General features: G+C 41.9%; 1 protein-coding gene across 26 annotated transcripts in view; it reads left to right on the forward strand.

Moving 5' to 3' along the window:
- Positions 1 to 11,914, forward strand: part of PPIP5K1 (diphosphoinositol pentakisphosphate kinase 1) — a 332,491-nt gene extending 320,577 nt beyond the window's left edge. For 24 of the 26 annotated variants that reach the window (XM_077473337.1, XM_077473342.1, XM_077473344.1 and 21 more), the window contains 2 exons: positions 2,722 to 2,829; positions 9,089 to 11,914. In XM_077473337.1, the coding sequence (XP_077329463.1) occupies positions 2,722 to 2,829; positions 9,089 to 9,552 (572 nt within the window). In that variant the 3' untranslated portion in view covers positions 9,553 to 11,914. Of the gene's footprint in view, positions 1 to 1,058; positions 2,277 to 2,721; positions 2,830 to 9,088 lie in introns of those variants that run through there. The other 2 variants (XM_077473361.1, XM_077473343.1) reach the window with 2 other exon arrangements.
- Positions 11,915 to 17,619: the final 5,705 nt, after the last annotated feature.

The following is a 17,619-nucleotide window of genomic DNA, read 5'->3' on the forward strand; positions in this document are numbered from 1 at the left end:
AGAGCAGTGAAAATCTATTTAAAGGCAACTGCTCAGATTCGTAAGACTGATGTCTTATTTATTCTGCCAGAAAGGACAGGCAGCGTTGAAATCCACTGTCGCTAAATAGATTAGACAAGTGATAATTCAAACTTATGATTTAAGGGGTAAGATTCCCCCGTTTCAAGTTAAGGCGCACTCTACCAGATCGGTTAGTGCTTCTTGGGCAGTGCGTCACCAGGCCTCCATGGCTCAGATCTGCAAGGCCACAACTTGGTCTTCAGTGCATACATTCACAAAAATGTTATCAAGTGGATGGAAGGAGGTATGAGGATATCGCCTTTGGGCGCAGTGTGCTGCAGGCAGCAGTATAAGTCCTTTAAGTTTGTCTCTCCCTCTCCTCAAGCAGCATTGCTATGGGACGTCCCATTAAATAATTACTTAGGCACTGTGTCCCATGGTGTACGATATAGAAAATAGGATTTTTATTACAGCTTACCTGTGAAATCTTTTTCTTGGAGTACATCATGGGACACAGAGGTCCCTCCCCTCTTTTGGGATTTAAGTATATTGCTTTGCTACAAAAACTGATGTGCACCTGGAAGGAGGAGGGGTTATATAGGGAGTGAACGTCCTTGATTGGTTATACCAGTTCCAACACCTGAAGGTGGCCCATAACCCATTAAGTAATTTCTTAGGCTCTGTGTCCTATGATATACTTCAAGAAAAGAATTTTACAGGTAAGCTGTAATAAAAAATCCTATTGTTCCTATGTTGATGGGGAGAAGGGCATCATTCCTGACATCCCTGTAGAAGTCTGCAGGTGATTTATCGGAATCCGTAAGCTCCTTAGTGCAAGGAGGCCCTATATCCAGCCCTTCTCCCCTACATGAATGAGCCATGACTGTGCTTTGTTACTCATTCTCAAAAAAGTTAAATGGCAAATAAAAACCCCCACACTGTGAAAAGCTCTTTATTAGAAAGTAATGTCCCACAATGTAAACCTAAAGTCAAACGCATCATCCAGTGATGTAGATCCAACGTCAATCACAAATGATGCCCTGATTATCTATTTACAGAATGATCTGTGTTGCAATGATCCTCTTTTACTGCTACTCCTGTCATAAATTACAGTTCCCCAGCACTGCTGGAATGTCAATACAGTACCAGGAAACCTAGGTGATATTGACCATTGAATATGTGATGATATTGCTTCTGTTCTAAGAGCTAATCTAATGCATGTTCTGTGCAGATTTCTGGGAGAGGAAATTGGCTATTTATATAAAATGGGTTGTGGATTCTGGGGAATTCTGCCTGCAAAAATATTTGATTTCTTGTAAGTTCTCTAAAATTGAAGCTTGCTGCACATTTAAATGGAAACATAATTTTTGATTACAGTAGAACTAAAGGCAAAACTTTTTTTTTCATTTTGGATAGAGTAAGGGAGGGTTATAATCCCTGTCAGGATTTTATTTTATTTTTTGCCATTTGTATCCCATTGCAGAGATTTCCCTTCACTTTCTGTCCCATAGTCAACCAGGAAGTGAGAGGAAATCCCTGCAAATTAGGAGAATTCTTTGGGGACCCCATAATGACCAAAACTAGTGTCCCCATTGGAAGATTTCCCCTCTATTACTTTTCTGTGGACCACCCAAAATTTGGGATTTTCTTTAACTTTCATTTTCAATGATAATGGTAAATAGGACAAATAGAGAGGGTGGTGAATCTCCTCAATGGGGGCACAGACGGCAATAAAAACTGACAGGTGTTCCAATCCTTCTCTACTCCATTAAAAAATTGAAAAGAAAAGTTTTGCCTTTTAGTTACACTTTAAATTACTTAAATGATTTTGCCTGCAACTTTTAATCTGTATTTCAACAAAACTTGTGTTTTTCTTTATGGTTGAACTCCAGCCAGAACTTTTTTAGTTTTGGTTATTGGGCAAGGTTCTGAACTGCTGTAATTTTTATATGATCTTTGCATTCTGTTTGTTGCAGTTTGGTCACTAGAACAAGAAGTGAGGGAAATGTCTCTAATTAGAATGTGGCCAGCAATAAAAACCTGATAAAGATTCTAATTCCTCTCGACTCTATGAAAGCAAAATGTTTTCATCATTGTTTGTGTCACTGTTAGGCTGCTTTCACACTGGGGCGGTATTCAGGCGTTACAGCGCTAAAAATAGCGCCTGTGTAGCGCCTGAAAAAAACCGGCCCCTTTCACTCCAGTGTGAAAGCCGGAGGGCTTTCACACTGGAGCGATGCGCTGGCAGGACGGTGAAAAAAGTCCTGCTAGCCGCATCTTTGAAATCAATGGGACACCGCGGCAATACCGCCGGCAAAGCGCCGCTGTAGCGGCGCTTTGCGGGCGGGTTTAACCCTTTTTCGGCCGCTAGCGGGGGTTAAAACCACCCCGCTAGCGCCCGCAGACCGCCGCTAAAACGAAGGTAAAGCGCCGCTAAAAATAGCGGCACTTTACCGCCGACGCTGCTCCCGCCCCAGTGTGAAAGCAGCCTTAGAGAGATTTTTTTCCCACATTATGTTCTGTGACTACTCTAGACATTAAGGGGAATTTCCCCAGTGTGGTTACCAATTGCAGTAAGGACCTTGTGGGGATACTCTTTGCCAATCTATCCAAAATTAAAAAGTATCTGGAGTCGCATTTTAATCATTTCTATGCTTCATATCTATCCAAATGGAGTGCCTTGTTTGTCAAAACTTTGTATTATTTATCCACTTTTATCAGCTGGATGTGATTCACACCGCCATGCACCTGGCGATGCTTGCCTGCCTCACAGAATCCTCTCTTCTTCTTCGCTTCCCCTGCGCCAGCGTTCAGAGAGGCCTCCCTGGTGTAAGTGCTTTGTATCTCCATTTTGTTTACATGCACGTGGTCTAAGCCAGTGGTTCTCAAACTTTTTTTCAGTCAAAGTTGGAAAGTATGCAAAATCATGAGGCACCCCAGTGTCCTTCACATCAGAGTTTTCAGTCTCCCCTCCCCTTTTCCACTGTAGAGTCTTAGTTCCCCCCCCCATCTTTTGACATCCACTCCCTTTGACATCAAAGTTCCCCAACCCCTCCTACCTTTCACTTCAGATTCCTCAGCCCCCCACCCCCACCACCTTTTTACAGGAGAGTCCTACCTTCCGATCTTCACCACAGCATGGCAAATGGTGGAGCAGGTCTAAATGGAGGCAGACTCCACTCTTTCTGAATGCTGGGGGCTGTCTTAATTGCCGCCCTGGATTAGTGTCTTGCGTTTCCATGGTGCCAACCTGCTTTCACCATGGGCATACATGACCTTAAATCCCAGGCGTAGTACTGCACCTCTGACAAACCCAGACAGCACACCAGGGTGCCCTTAATGAGAAACTCTGGTCTAAGAATTAGCTTTGCTTGCACTATATTCAGCTTTTTTCTTACTCCGTTTGCTATCATGTGCTACCACACATCTACCAAAATTGGCCAGAATCTCCACTATTGTTATACATCATCACCAATAAATATATGCTTGTTGTTAAAAAAAATAAAATAAATGTATTTCTGTTTTTTGCTATACTTTAACAAAATGTCATGACAAATTGGAAGGTTTTTAATTATACAAATTATTTGTAAAAAATATTTTTGTTCCCAGATCCTGATATTTTCCCTAGTATGTTTTTTCTCTCCTCCTTTTCATTTGATGCCACCCACCTCAGCATTCAGCTCTACCCCTTCAGTTTGCAGTCACCACTCCCATTTCTTCCATCATTCTATTTATAGTAGAAACCCCTTGCTCTCTGTATAAATCTTGTAATACCCATTTAATGCTGAACTGTGATTACAAAAAAATGTTAATGGGTATACTTTATTGGTAGAAGAGAATTTGTTACATCTCTTCTGCAAACAAAAAACATTTATCTGCCTGTAAATTTTATTTGTTCATACACTGCGGTACATGCAATGTGCTGTATACAGTTCAGGCTCCCAGTGTACATAGAATAAAAAGGAGTTTATGTCCACCCTATATATATATAGAATGCCAAAATGAACCCACTTCCCTATAATCATAGAAACAAAAAAACACCCAAAAAGGAATGAGTGTATAACCTCTATGGGAATTTAAATTGGGTCGCTGGCATTATATTAATAGATAAGAACATTTTTTTAATATTTGAAATTATTTATTCAACAAAAGAGAAAAAAGCCACTAAAAACAAGTACCGTAGCATTACACATAAAAAAATTGGATGTATACTAGAAGTACATAACATATATACTCATAGAACAATGAATGAGCAGGTCTATTGCAAGAGATGATCTTTACAAAAAGTAACCCGACGTTTGGAGGTATATATAAACAGTTGACCTCTTCTTCAGGGTTAATTCATGGTCAAATCAAGTAGATCTGTAGTACGAAAAAAATAATAATTATGTGTAAAGCCGCGTACACACGTAGCCGTCTGTCCGACGTACTTAGTCTGGCGGACTTCCCGCCAGACTGTCCGTCGGACTTTCCGAACGGGCTACTTGCCCACACACGGCACTTTTCCAGCGGACTAATATGGCGTATTAAGTCCGCCGTACTATCCGCCCTACTTTTGAAATCAACGGACTGGCCCACACACGCGGAGGAAAGTCCGCTCATTTCGAGCGCGTCTCCAGGTAGGCGGGGCCAGCGAAGGAGACGTCGCTGGCCCCGCCGCCTGGTATGGACTTAAAGGGGAACCCCAAGGCCGAAAAAAATCGGCGTGGGGGTCCCCCCAAAGTCCACAACAGACCCTTGTCCGAGCACGCTACCCGGCCGGCCAGGAAAGGGGGGGCGAGCGAGCGCCCCCCCTCCTGAGCCGTACCAGGCCGCGTGCCCTCAACATGGGGGGTGCCTTGGGGAAGGGGGGGCCGCGCGCCCCGCCACCCCAAAGCACCTTGTCCCCATGTTGATGAGGACAAGGGCCTCTTCCCGACAACCCTGGCCGTTGGTTGTCGGGGTCTGCGGGAGGGGGGCTTATCGGAATCCGGGAGCCCCCTTTAATAAGGGGGCCCCCGGATACCGGCCCCCCACCCTATGTGAATGAGTATGGGGTACAATGTACCCCTTCCCATTCACCTGTAAAATAAAAGTACAAAAAAAACACAACACACGAGATAAAATACTTTATTGCACAGCTCCGGGGGTCTTCCGTCTTCGGGGGTCTTCTCGCCGGACTCCTCCGCTATCTTCTTGTAGCTCTTTTGCTAGTGGAGGAGTCCGGCTTTCTTCCTCGCCGCCGACCTCTTCTTCCAACTTCGGGGGTCTTGTCCCCCTCTTAGGTTCTTCTGCCGGGCCACCGCGCCTTCTTATAGCTCTTTTACAGGCGGTGGCCCGGTCTTCTGTCGCCGCCGCCGCCTTCCATTCTTCTGTTCTTCTCTTCTTCTTCTTCAGATGTTGCCTCACCGAGTCCTCCGCTCACAATGACAGGGAACGGGCACGCGGCGACTTATATAGGGACAAGGGGCGGGGTCTTCGGTGGATGTCACATGGGTTCATGTCACATGGTGACCCCGCCCCTTACGATGTCAGTCCCGGAGGATGCTGGGACTGTCGCCATGTGACATGAACCCATGTGACATGAACCCATGTGACATCCACCGAAGACCCCGCCCCTTGTCTCTATATAAGTCGTCGCGTGCCCGTTCCCTGTCGTGAGCGGAGGACTCGGCGAGTTAACATCTGAAGAAGAAGAAGAGAAGAACAGAAGAACGAAAGGCGGCGGCGGCGACAGAAGACCGGGCCACCGCCTGTAAAAGAGCTATAAGAAGGCCCGGCAGAAGAACCGAAGAGGGGGACAAGACCCCCGAAGTCGGAAGAAGAGGCCGGCGGCGAGGAAGAAAGCCGGACTCCTCCGCTAGCAAAAGAGCTACAAGAAGATAGCGCAGGAGTCCGGCGAGAAGACCCCCAAAGACGGAAGACCCCCGGAGCTGTGCAATAAAGTATTTTATCTCGTGTGTTGTGTTTTTTTTGTACTTTTATTTTACAGGTGAATGGGTAGGGGTACATTGTACCCCATATTCATTCACATAGGGTGGGGGGGGCGGTATCCGGCGGCCCCCTTATTAAAGGGGGCTCCCGGATTCCGATAAGCCCCCCGCCCGCAGACCCCAACAACCAACGGCCAGGGTTGTCGGGAAGAGGCCCTTGTCCTCATCAACATGGGGACAAGGTGCTTTGGGGTGGGGGGCCGCGCGGCCCCCCCCTTCTCCAAGGCACCCCCCATGTTGAGGGCACGCGGCCTGGTACGGCTCGGGGGGGCGCTCGCTCGCCCCTCCTTTCCTGGACGGCCGGGTAGCGTGCTCGGACAAGGGTCTGTTGTGGACTTTGGGGGACCCCCACGCCGATTTTTTTCGGCGTTGGGGTTCCCCTTTAAGTCCATACCAGGTGGCGGGAACAGCGGCGTCTCCTTCGCGGGCCCCGCCTACCTGGAGACCCGCTCGAAATGAGCGGACTTTTCTCCGGGTGGGAAAAGTCCGCTCATTTCAAAAGTACGGCGGACTGGCATACACACGGCCGGATTGTCCGTTGAAATGCAAGTCCGGCGGGAAGATTAGAGTGTAACATGGCATTCTAAGTCCGCCGTACTTTCGGGTCAAAAAAGTATGCCGGAGGCTACACACGGGGGGGATTGTCCGGCGGACTTGAGTTTGCCGGACTTTTCCACCCGCTTGTTTGATCGTGTGTACGCGGCATAATGCTACTTGTTTTTAGTGGCTTTTTTCTCTTTTGTTGAATAAATAATTTCAAATATTAAAAACTTTTCTTATCTATTAATATAATGCCAGTAACCCAATTTAAATTCCCATAGTGTACATAGAATAGAGCCAGTTGCTGGCATAATGTACTTCCAGTGCACATGCACAGTTACATCATTAATGGCTGAACAAAGAAAGACCCTGGACTCGGCACAAGAACATAAGATAATGCCTTGCTGGAGGAAAGCAAACCCAGAGGTAGGTGTACCATAATGTGCATGCATGCTGTGCATACTTGTACATTTTGACAAATGCCATCATGGCCAACTCCCACTAAAATTTCCATTCGTTTTAAGGCTAGCTTTTGTCCATGATGTATTTTTATGATCTTCCACATAACATTACCCTGCATTGTTTCATCCCAGTCTTTTTAATCCTGTAACAGGTAAATGCGCAAAAAAAGTATAATGGTAACATCTTCAAATAGGTGTGACTTTTTGTAGAAGATTAGATAAGAGTACTGTTTTTGACTGGACTTTAGATTTTTAGAATATGCCAAGTTGTTAGCAAAATGGAAGAATGTAATTCTAAACTATTTTGCTGTTCTAGATTGCAATGATTAAAATGCACCTGCAATCTTAGCAAAAAATATGCTTTAAGCTAGAGGGAATGGTAAACACGACAACTGTTTTGTTAGGCTGGGTTCACATATGAGTACGCAGTGGCTCACAGCAGGAGTCCGGTGCTTCCTCTGTCACTGTTTCAGGTCCGATTTTAGCCCACATTTTTGGCTGAATTCTGACCTGAAATGGACCAAAAGATGCATAGGGCTCCTGTGCAAATTGCACCAGAGCCGCTGTCGGTGTGAACAGGCTCCATAGAGAGCTGGTAACAGTCTCCTGCTGTGGGAATTGGATGTGGAGAAACCCCACATCCAGTTCGCACTAGTGTGAACCCAGCCTTAATAAAGGATAAGTTCACCTTTGTAAGATAAAAATAATAAATGCACATCTTTTTGCAGGTAAAAAAAAGTTATGCATTTATTTATTTTTTTACTAGGATCCTGCTGGGCATTGCACCCACAATCAGCAGATCACGGGTGAAATGCAGACTCCTGCAGACTGTCAGTGTAAGGCCGCGTACACACGGGCGGATTGTCTGGCCAACTAAGTTAGTCAGACAATCCGACAGACAGTCCGTCCTACTTTTGAATGAACGGACTTGACCACACACGACGAAAAGACAGTCCGCTGAAAGCTTGCGCGATGACGTGTACGGCACGTACGACGGGACTAGAAATTTGACGTCCAATACACTGCAATGCAACCTTCGGCCGTGTAAATCCTTTCTGAGCATGCGCCATACTTAGTCCGTCGAACTAGCCTACTCACGAGTGGATTGTCCGCTGAAACCAAAGTTGGACGGACAATATTACGGAAATTCCGAAAGACTTAGTCCGCCAGACTGTCCGCTGAACAAGTCCGCTGAAGCCCACACACGAGCGGATTGTCCACTGAAACACGTTTCAGCGGACTAAGTTGGACGGACAATCCTCTCGTGTGTACGCGGCCTAAGCTGTCTACTTGTACCTCGTATGAACAGGCAGTTATGCAATGACAGGAAGAAACAATGAACTACCTACAGTGCTCAACAGCACCTGGTAGTTGATTGAGAACTACAAGCCAACAGCATCAAAGGCTGCCTGTACTTACAGTTCTCCTATTCACAGAACTCTGTAAATGAATGATGCAACCAGGTGGGCATAGCCCTCCATGACCATTTTTTTTTAAATTGTGACAGCAGGTAAGGGGAGAAGATCCCTTACTCACTGTCATTAGGGGTGCTGTAGCAGTGGGAATGTTACATGTTCCACCCTAAAAACGGGTGGAATCTGTAACATGTTCCCAAAGTTGAACTTATCCTTTAATGTATTTTTGGAACAGTGTTAATCCCAACTTCATAGAGCTGTCCTCCTCCTTCACATATTTAGGTTTATTGTTTTAAATGTGTTTTAAACTTCAGGTGCCTCCCTAAAGGAAAGTGTTCCTGAATTTAAGAGCTTGCACATGCACGGAATCTATGACAAACATGTGGTCTCCCAGCTGGTAATCAAGTATGACACTGGTCATCTGATAAAGCTGTGTTTCTTAAAATAATAGTAAAAAATTCTCTTCATTTACCAGCTATTGTCAATGTTTAGAGAAATGCAGATGCAGCTAAACTGTAGACAGGGTGGGCGCACACTACTAGTTCAAATGAAGTTCAGTAAGTTGTAATGTTTGTACTTGTAACCAAGCAAAAATAAATGACCAAAGCTGCGTGACCAAAAATAGCTGAAACCATGTCTATAAAAGGTTTTTTTTTTTTTTCATTCAATATTAACAAAGCTTTTGTCTTGCCATTTGTAGACAGCAGTGGACCTTCCAGCACTGTGTCAAGTGCTGGTCCTTCATCTCCAACTACTCTAGATCTCTCATCACGTTTCAATTTCAATGAGAAGACTTCACTAACTGAGGAGCAGAGAAGAAAGTTGAATCTTGATGACAACCTTCAACCAAATCAAACACAAGGCGAGGAGACTTCTAGCAGTCAGGAAGCATGGCAGGACTCGCCTCCAATGGAAGAACCATCGAGTCATGACTCTACCTACCTAGCACAGCAGTCTCTGTGTGATCTGGCTCCTACATCACAACCCAGCATGGAAGAAGAAGCGATTGTTGGTATAGAAGCACCAGGCTACCCTTCCTTGCCGTATCCACCACCTGCTGCATCAGGGAGCATGGTCTTTGAAAACCTGACACATCAGCGGTCGGTACTGGATGAACAAATGCTAACAGAATTATCTTTACATGGACAAGAAACGTCATTGTAGGTGATAGGTGGAATAATGAAAGGCTGAGCATTTGTGGATGGCTCTACAAACCACTTAAAAACACTCTGCCAGCATAAACACTGTTTTTTTTTCCAAGAGAACTGCCAGGGTATTTACACTGTAATATGCATGGATTGTGTTCCATTATACCAACTTGTTGAACACAATTCTCCATCTGCATCAAAGCCTACTAAACATGTAAAATTTTAGATGGAGGATTATTTATTCATCACCATTTTTATTTACCATTCTAAACAAATAATGAAGATGCTCATTCTTAGGAATAACTGGACTCAAATATCAGTAATGAGTTTGGTATTTTACAGATAATAGAATACTGGTAGTCAGTTAATACGGGCAATCACTGCACAATGAGCCTTCCATTATTATGAATCCATCCTGCTGTTTTGGATATTGTTACATATTTAGGATTAACAGATTTGTTGTAACAAATGACCTTGTTCAAAAAACTTCCCATGTGGAAGTTTGCCAGTCCACACTCTCTGAAGGGAATGTTTTAAGATGTTGTCTGGGAAATAGGTTTTATTTTTGCATTACAAAGTCCGTACCAGCAACTATGACGATCCTATCATAGAATATTCTCAGTCTCAGAATGAACTTTATCTCAAGTCTCACTTGTCCGATGTCTTGGATAGAAATTGACATTAATATGCTAGCGAAGTAAAGGCCAGGACAATCTGTGCAGCTGGATCCTGGTTCCATGGATACCCTTGTATCAGATTAAGAGGAACTTTTCTTTTCAATAAAACGTTATTGGAACAAAAAAAAAGGGGGGGGGGATCTTTCAACCACAGACTTTTAATTTGTTGGTGTTTTTAATGCACTAACATTTTTAAATTCTTAATGCTTGTAATGTTTTGGCCCACCAGCACTAAAGAACTAAGATTTAGGAGTAATATGTTTGAAGACATCAATGGATGTATATGCACAGTTTTCAAATGCCGGAATGATGATAGTTTCTTGCAGATACGGTTTTTCATTTTGCAGTAATGGTATTGTAAACCTACCAAATGCGGTAAGTACAGTACTTGCGTAGTTCCAATCCTACAATCAATGTGCTGTACCACAGCCATGTAGGTGGTGATTTCTTAATTTGTTGGGTGCCATCTGGACCGCTTTATACTGCCATAGGGGGGTTAGTCACCACTGTTTTTGGAACTCTTTTCTTTACAGGTGACTGGTTAATTGACCAATAACCCTCCTGTTTTTTTTTTTGTGTTTACATCCTGCTCCATTACGTGTTAAGTTAGTTTCCAGGAAAACAAGAGCTTAGGTTATTCTCAATGGGATCTAGTCATATTCTTTCTGTTGTCATCATACGCTGCAAAAAAAAGACTGTAAATTAGGTTAAAAAAAGAAAGTACAGTCCTGCAACTAAACATCCACTTGATATTTTTTAAGCTGGTGTCTCCCCAGCTAATATTTGGTAATTGTGTGTCCCTGCTGCTGACATTTTATACTATGTGCTAATACAAATATATCGTTAAACTAATCAACATAAGACAGATTACTGACATTATGCTAACCTTACCCACTGACCTCCCACGTCATAGTCCAGATTTAATCTGTGGTTGCTAGGAGAAGCAGACCAGCGAGACTGTTTCTTTTGCAAAGCATTTTGTGCTGTCTTGGAAGGAAAGGGTTTTATTAATTTGCACTTGTTCTTAATGGTACAGATTGTGCCGCAAAGCTGTTAAAATAATTGTGAAAGAAGGTATTTATAACCTTGGGTATATTCTTTTTATTCTGGCTAGAAGACTGTATGTAGAATATACTACCATGGGTGTCACTTGTTTGGACACTGAAACTATATATTAAGCAGAAAAGAGCAGCTAAGGCTTTATTTTTTGTATAACTATTAGACTTTACAGGGTGTATTTTAGTCCTGTAGGATACTTGAAGATACACAATGCAGTAAGGATATTTTGCTTAAATGTGGTTCGCTCACAGGACAAAAGTTAAATGTAGGTGCCAAAAGGTAATAGAATTTTATAAAAGATATTTTCATTTCTTGTGTAGTTTTATAAGAAACAGCAAATGGTCATCAGCAGTTGGAAATCTAAGCAGTGGATGTAAACAAGAATCATGTTGAAGAATGCAGATAATGGGATATGGTTTGTCCTGCCCTCGACTCGTTTTTCCACAGATTTTGTAAACTATTGGTTATCTTTTGTAACTAAATCTATATTTTCCACTTGTTTGATTTGTTGCTTGTGGAAAAAAAATGGGGATGGAAGACTGATGGAAATTCTTTACTTTAAATGATGTTACTGTAAATAATAATAAATACTGTGGAAAACAAAAATGGGGGATCTGGCGAAAATAAATGCGTTTAATCGATTTTCTAATGTACAATTGTTTGCAGAATACCTTTAGCTGTCACTTTTATAGAGATCAATGCAAAATCTGTATGGTTAACAGAAGCTTTTGGGAGAACTTCAAATGAAAGCTATCAGGACAGAAATGCGACAACTGCCCTTGCTGACTTGTTTTTCAATGTGCAGTTGCCAGGCTGTCTACTTTATTCTTTCTGTTGCTACTTTGAGTTGCTGACCTTGAACAAGAATGCTGCAAGGGAAGTGTTAGTATACCCTCTAATAATGATATAAGGGTCACAGCCCCAGTGCTTTCCAAAACCAGTTCCCAGTAACTGCTTAGTTTTATTCGGAGAGTTCCTATGAAGCTTTGGGAATGTGGTCATGGAGCTGAATAGTATTTGTACATTATATCCACTTAAGACCACTTTACCAGTTATGCATAGCAGAGTTTTGTTTTGACTCCTTATAAAGTATATGTAAAGTATAGCATAGAGAACAGCTATCTACTACATTATGTCACGTTCTCATACTTGACTGGTCCTATTCACACCGATGTACCTCAGAACCACAGATAAAGGTGCCTTGTGGTTCTACAACTGTTTTTAGAGCACTGAAATACATTTTTCCAAAGCCTTCTTTCTTCTAGCTAACCCTATGCTGTGTATATATGTCACAGAAATTAATGATTTTTTTCTTCTGTAATGCCACTTCCATGTGCCCCTGATTAATGCCTTGGTGTGAATTTGACCTTAAAGTGGGGCTTCTGGTTTTTATTTGATGAAATATCATTTTATATACAAATGTTCATTTTATCCAGCATTTTAAATACTTTCATTTTTTTGTTAATTTCCACTTTTCTATGCCGGTATTTAAATGTATTAAAAAAATAATTATTTATGGTGACAAATGCAAAAAAAATAATAATAATAATAATGTGAAAACACATAATTATAAATGTTTTATCAAACCAGAAGCCCTAAAATTGGGGAGTAGGGAGGTGACTTGTGAGTGCAAAAGTATTACTGCATTGGATGTGTAAAAGGAAGATGATATTTTTCAAATAATCTATTAAACATGTAACAAAAAAAATCTATATTGTATACAAGTATATATATATATATCTATGTAGAACAAACAGCTCTCTTATTTAATTATTTATCAAAACTGTTTGGACCATGTACCACTGTGCTGAATACAAGATATTCATGTCCGCTGTTATGCTCTCGCTATCTCTCCCTTTGCATTAGTGATCACTGGGTGGTTTATAGGTAAACCCCTAATTGTAATTGAGATTCAAACACCTGCAGGACATGCTGTTTTTGTAGTTCATTGTAAATTTTGCGGGGTTAATGTGGAGTTGTTTGTCAATTTTTATTATAGTACGGTTTCTAAATGTTTTGCTAGTGTATGTATAAGATTTACATGTTTTCTACTTCTTCAGTACGGTTTAAAACTCTATTTATTAACGAATTCCAAATATATAAGGAAACCAGGGGAAATATAAAAAGTTTATCTATTTTCTAACATATATCAAGTCGTTCATATTTTTTTTTATTTAATATGGAAGTTTGCCCTAGAATTATTCATTAAACATTAAACCTTATACCAGATGTCCCTTAAAGTGATTGTAAAGTATTTGTTATTTAAAAAAAAAATTGTATTCTCACCTGCTCTGTTGCAGTGGATTTGCACAGGGCAGCCTGGATCCTCCTCTTCTTGGGTCCCTTTTTGCTGCCACTGGCCCCTCCCTCCTGTCGAGTGCCCCCACAGCAAGTAGCTTGTGTCCATTCAGACACAGAGCTGCGGTTTGGCCCCATCCCCTCTCTTTCCTGATTGGTTAACTGACTTTAATAGCAGCGGGAGCCAATGGCGCCGCTGCTATGTCTCAGCCAATCAGGAGGGAGAGTTCTGGATGGCCAGGGGACTCGTCGACATCACTGGACAGAGATGGGGCTCAGGTATCAGGGGGGCTGAGGGGGGCTGCTGCACACACAAGGCATTTTATCTTAATGTATAGAATGCATTAAGATAAAAAAACCTTCTGCCTTTACAACTCCTTTAAATGCATAGCAACATATTTGACCTCTGATCACACTATGGTTTTCCAGCAATCAGCATCATACTGGCTATTGCCAGCAACACCATGTAAGTCACAGGGGTTGATTTACTAAACTCAAATAGACTGTGCACTTTGCAAGTGCAGTTGCTGCAGAGGTTAGTATACAAGGAAACACTTAACTTAAGGGCCGGTTCACACTGCGGCGCGAGGCGAGGCGACACGGCTCGCTTCGCCTCGCTCCCGCAAGTCGTCCCCATTGAGTACAATGGAACCGTTCTGAGAGGAGCGACTCGAGTCGCTCCGACTCAGAAAAAAGGTTCCTGTACTACTTCGGGGCGACTTCGGGGGCGACTTGCATTGACTTCTATGCAGAAGTCCTCTGCAAGTCGCCGCTGACCCCCCCTGCAAGTCGCGGCGAGGAAGTCGGAGACGCCTCGCCGCGGCTCGCAGTGTGAACCGGCCCTTACAAAGAATACCGTCACATGCAAGGAATAAAAAAACTATATATATATATATATATATATATATATATATATATATATATATATATATATATATATAATATATATATATTTTTTTTTTTTGCTTGCACATAACTAAATGTTGGAAGTCAGCAGAGCTTTACCACATTAACTAATCTCTGGAGCAAACTCACTTGTGGAGTGCAGCTTTCAAAGTGCACAGTCCTTTGTGTCTTTTGTGAAAAAAAAAACATGGTGTCACTTGGCCCTCTTCATTTTATCTACATCTTTGACAGCATCAGGGCACAGAGGAAGCGTGTTCAAGCAATTTCTAGAGAGGCTTTGTAATCACAAGACCTAGATGGCATGAGTTCCACAGTGTCACTTGTAATAGCGGCAGTTTTCCATTGTTGGACAACTGGAGCACAGACTGAAATCAAACATGATAGATACTATGCATTTATTAAGGTACACCTGCTATATTACAGTGTAATATTTATTGAGTAATTCTGTGGTGAACTTCCACTTTAAGGGCTCCCATCCACATTCTGCTACCTAATAATAGATTTTTTTTTACCTGCGACCTAAATTTTTTCTGAGCTTTGATTTCTTGAAACAAGTCATGTTGTTATTTTTTATTTTTTTTTTATTTTTTTGTGGTTGAACTAGATGGACTTGTGTCTTTTTTTTCAACCTGGCTAACTATGTAACTATGTCTTGACAACCCTAATTCAATCAAAGGTAGGTCAATTTCTATGCCACATCTCTAAGTATGGTGCATTGAGACTATAATTATAGTGTGGGACTTTTGAGGCACAGCATCTTGGTAAAAAATATAACATTTTGTTTAATTTCCTTAGAATCTAACATATAATAATAACAGGCTTATAATAAAAACCCAATTATAAAACATATATATATATATTGATATATATCAATTCCATATTTATAGTTTTTTGGTCAACGTGTTTCTTGGACATGTCCCTCTTCATCAAGAGCTAACGGACTTTTGTTGCTGCCATCTAAATAGAGTGACAAGATTTGTTTTAAATAAGTAGTTATGTTTTATTATATGTCCAATTTTAAGGAAAATTAATAAAATATTATATTTTTTTTACCAAGATGCTGTGCCTCAAAATGCCCACACTTTTTACTATAATTATAGTCTCGATGGATGTATCTTGACAATCCTACATAATGCAGTAGGTCTCACAGTTGTGTTATAATTGGCTTTCTTAACAAAAAGTATAGACAGCTGAAAACAAAAAAGCCAAGAATAAAGGCTCCTTAGGATTCATCCTATAAAATTAGAGAACAACTTGGATCTGTTTCAAGAGGAAATTTAGCTAGGATCAAGAAATTTGCTGTTGGGGGAAAGACATTAAAATAAGGCAGCCCATAGATGATTCCAGTTTCTTTCCTTTCACCACAGATGGAACAAAAGAAAATTGCTTAATTCCCCCCAACAACACATTCAGTATTGATGGGGAAATGCCTCCCTAGCTCTATTGTGTTCTGCCGGCAGGGGGGGGGGGGGGGGCAGGAAGCCCTCCGGGCTGGCGAAACGCAATGGAGACTGCTAGCGGCTAGAGCCATCGGCAGTAATCGCATGTCAAAAATCCAACAGGTTGAGGGTACCCAAGTTAATTGATGGATCAACATGGGTACAGTCAGCCTGCCCATAGATGGATTGAAATTTGTCCGATCCCTGCTGAAACGGCTGAATTTCTATCCATGTATGGGTGGCTTAAGGATGGCACAAACCCGGCCAATTCATACCAAGTAGACATAACTTTTAGTGTACACTGCATTTCAAAATTCCCTGTAGAGCTGGAGATTGAAGATTCAGAACTAAACTTGGCCCCTTGCCTTTCACTTCCTATGTTCCTTTAAGGGGTCTGTAAAGAGACACGGTTTCTAGCTTAAAGTGGAAGTAAACCCATCAATTTAAACAGTTAAAAAAAAAAAGGCATGCCGAGAATGCTAACTGCACATTGGCTGTGCTCTCAGCCAAACTATCAAACCATCCAATGGCTGGTGTCATAACGAATCACATGTGCAGTACCATAGCAGTTGAAAATTAAACAGAGGCAAAGATGGCAGCTTCCTTGGCTGAAAACGATAGGGGAGTTTACTTCCACTTTAAAACAAAAGCAATTAAACGCTGCATTTCATAATATTTACTAGTATCGCATTCCTTGCAGCTGATGTTTTTTCTCTTGCAGAAATATAAGTTCCAGTAGAAATGTCATCTTCCTTAATGTCCAAGTGTATGTGTTGGTTACCTACTGCTATTTACTGCTTGCTTTGGTTTCTTCCACCAGCTACTACATTACAAATGTGTCCCTGCAGCTTGGATGTGCTCAGTGGTGGCAAGCAGGCATCAAACACAAATGTGCTGAAGAAAAGCAAGGGAAGCATTAGTGGTTCATTATTATTCTACAGGATTTATATAGCACCAACAGTTTACGCAGTGCTTTCCAACATAAAGGCAGACAGTATATTTACAACACAATTTAATACCTTAGGAATCAGAGGGTCCTGCTTGTTAGAGCTTGCAATCTAAAGCCCCATACACAAGATCAGAAATTCTGCCAGCAAAAGTCGGATGTGAGCTTTTGGTCAGAAATTCCGACCGTGTGTAGGCTCAATCTGGCTTTTGCTGGCAGAATTCCAGCCAGCAAAAGATTGAGAGCAGGTTCTCTATTTTTTTCGGTTGGAAAAATTTCACTCGTAAATTTCGATGCTTAAAATTCCTACGCATGCTCGGAAACAATTCCGAAGCATTGAACGTCTTGGCTCGTCGTAGTGTTGTACGTCACCGCGTTCTTGACAATCGAAAGTTCAGAGAACTTTTGTGTGACCGTGTGTATGCAAGCCAAGCTCGAGTGGAATTGAAAATCCGCTCATGTGTATGGGGCATAAGAGTCAGGGTCAAGAGATTCAAAAGGTTATAACTGTGGGGGATGAGTTGATGGAGAAAATAAAAGTGCAGTTTAGGTGGAATAGGAATAGGCTTTTCTGAAAGGAAGGCTTCTTGGGGATGGTCTATAGGGTTCAATATACAGTAGATGTCCTTTTAATAGGTATCAATAACCATTATAAAGGCTTGAGAGGTGAAAGGAGGCAATGCCAAACTCGTTCACCTTGACCTCCAGTTTTCATTGATGGTAACCTCTTACTGTGCCATTTCATCGTATCTAGTAGT

This window comes from Lithobates pipiens, unplaced genomic scaffold (genome assembly GCF_037356315.1).
Source record: "Lithobates pipiens isolate NorthernLeopardFrog02 unplaced genomic scaffold, aLitPip1_a1.2 Scaffold_8, whole genome shotgun sequence".
Lineage (NCBI taxonomy): Eukaryota > Metazoa > Chordata > Amphibia > Anura > Ranidae > Lithobates > Lithobates pipiens.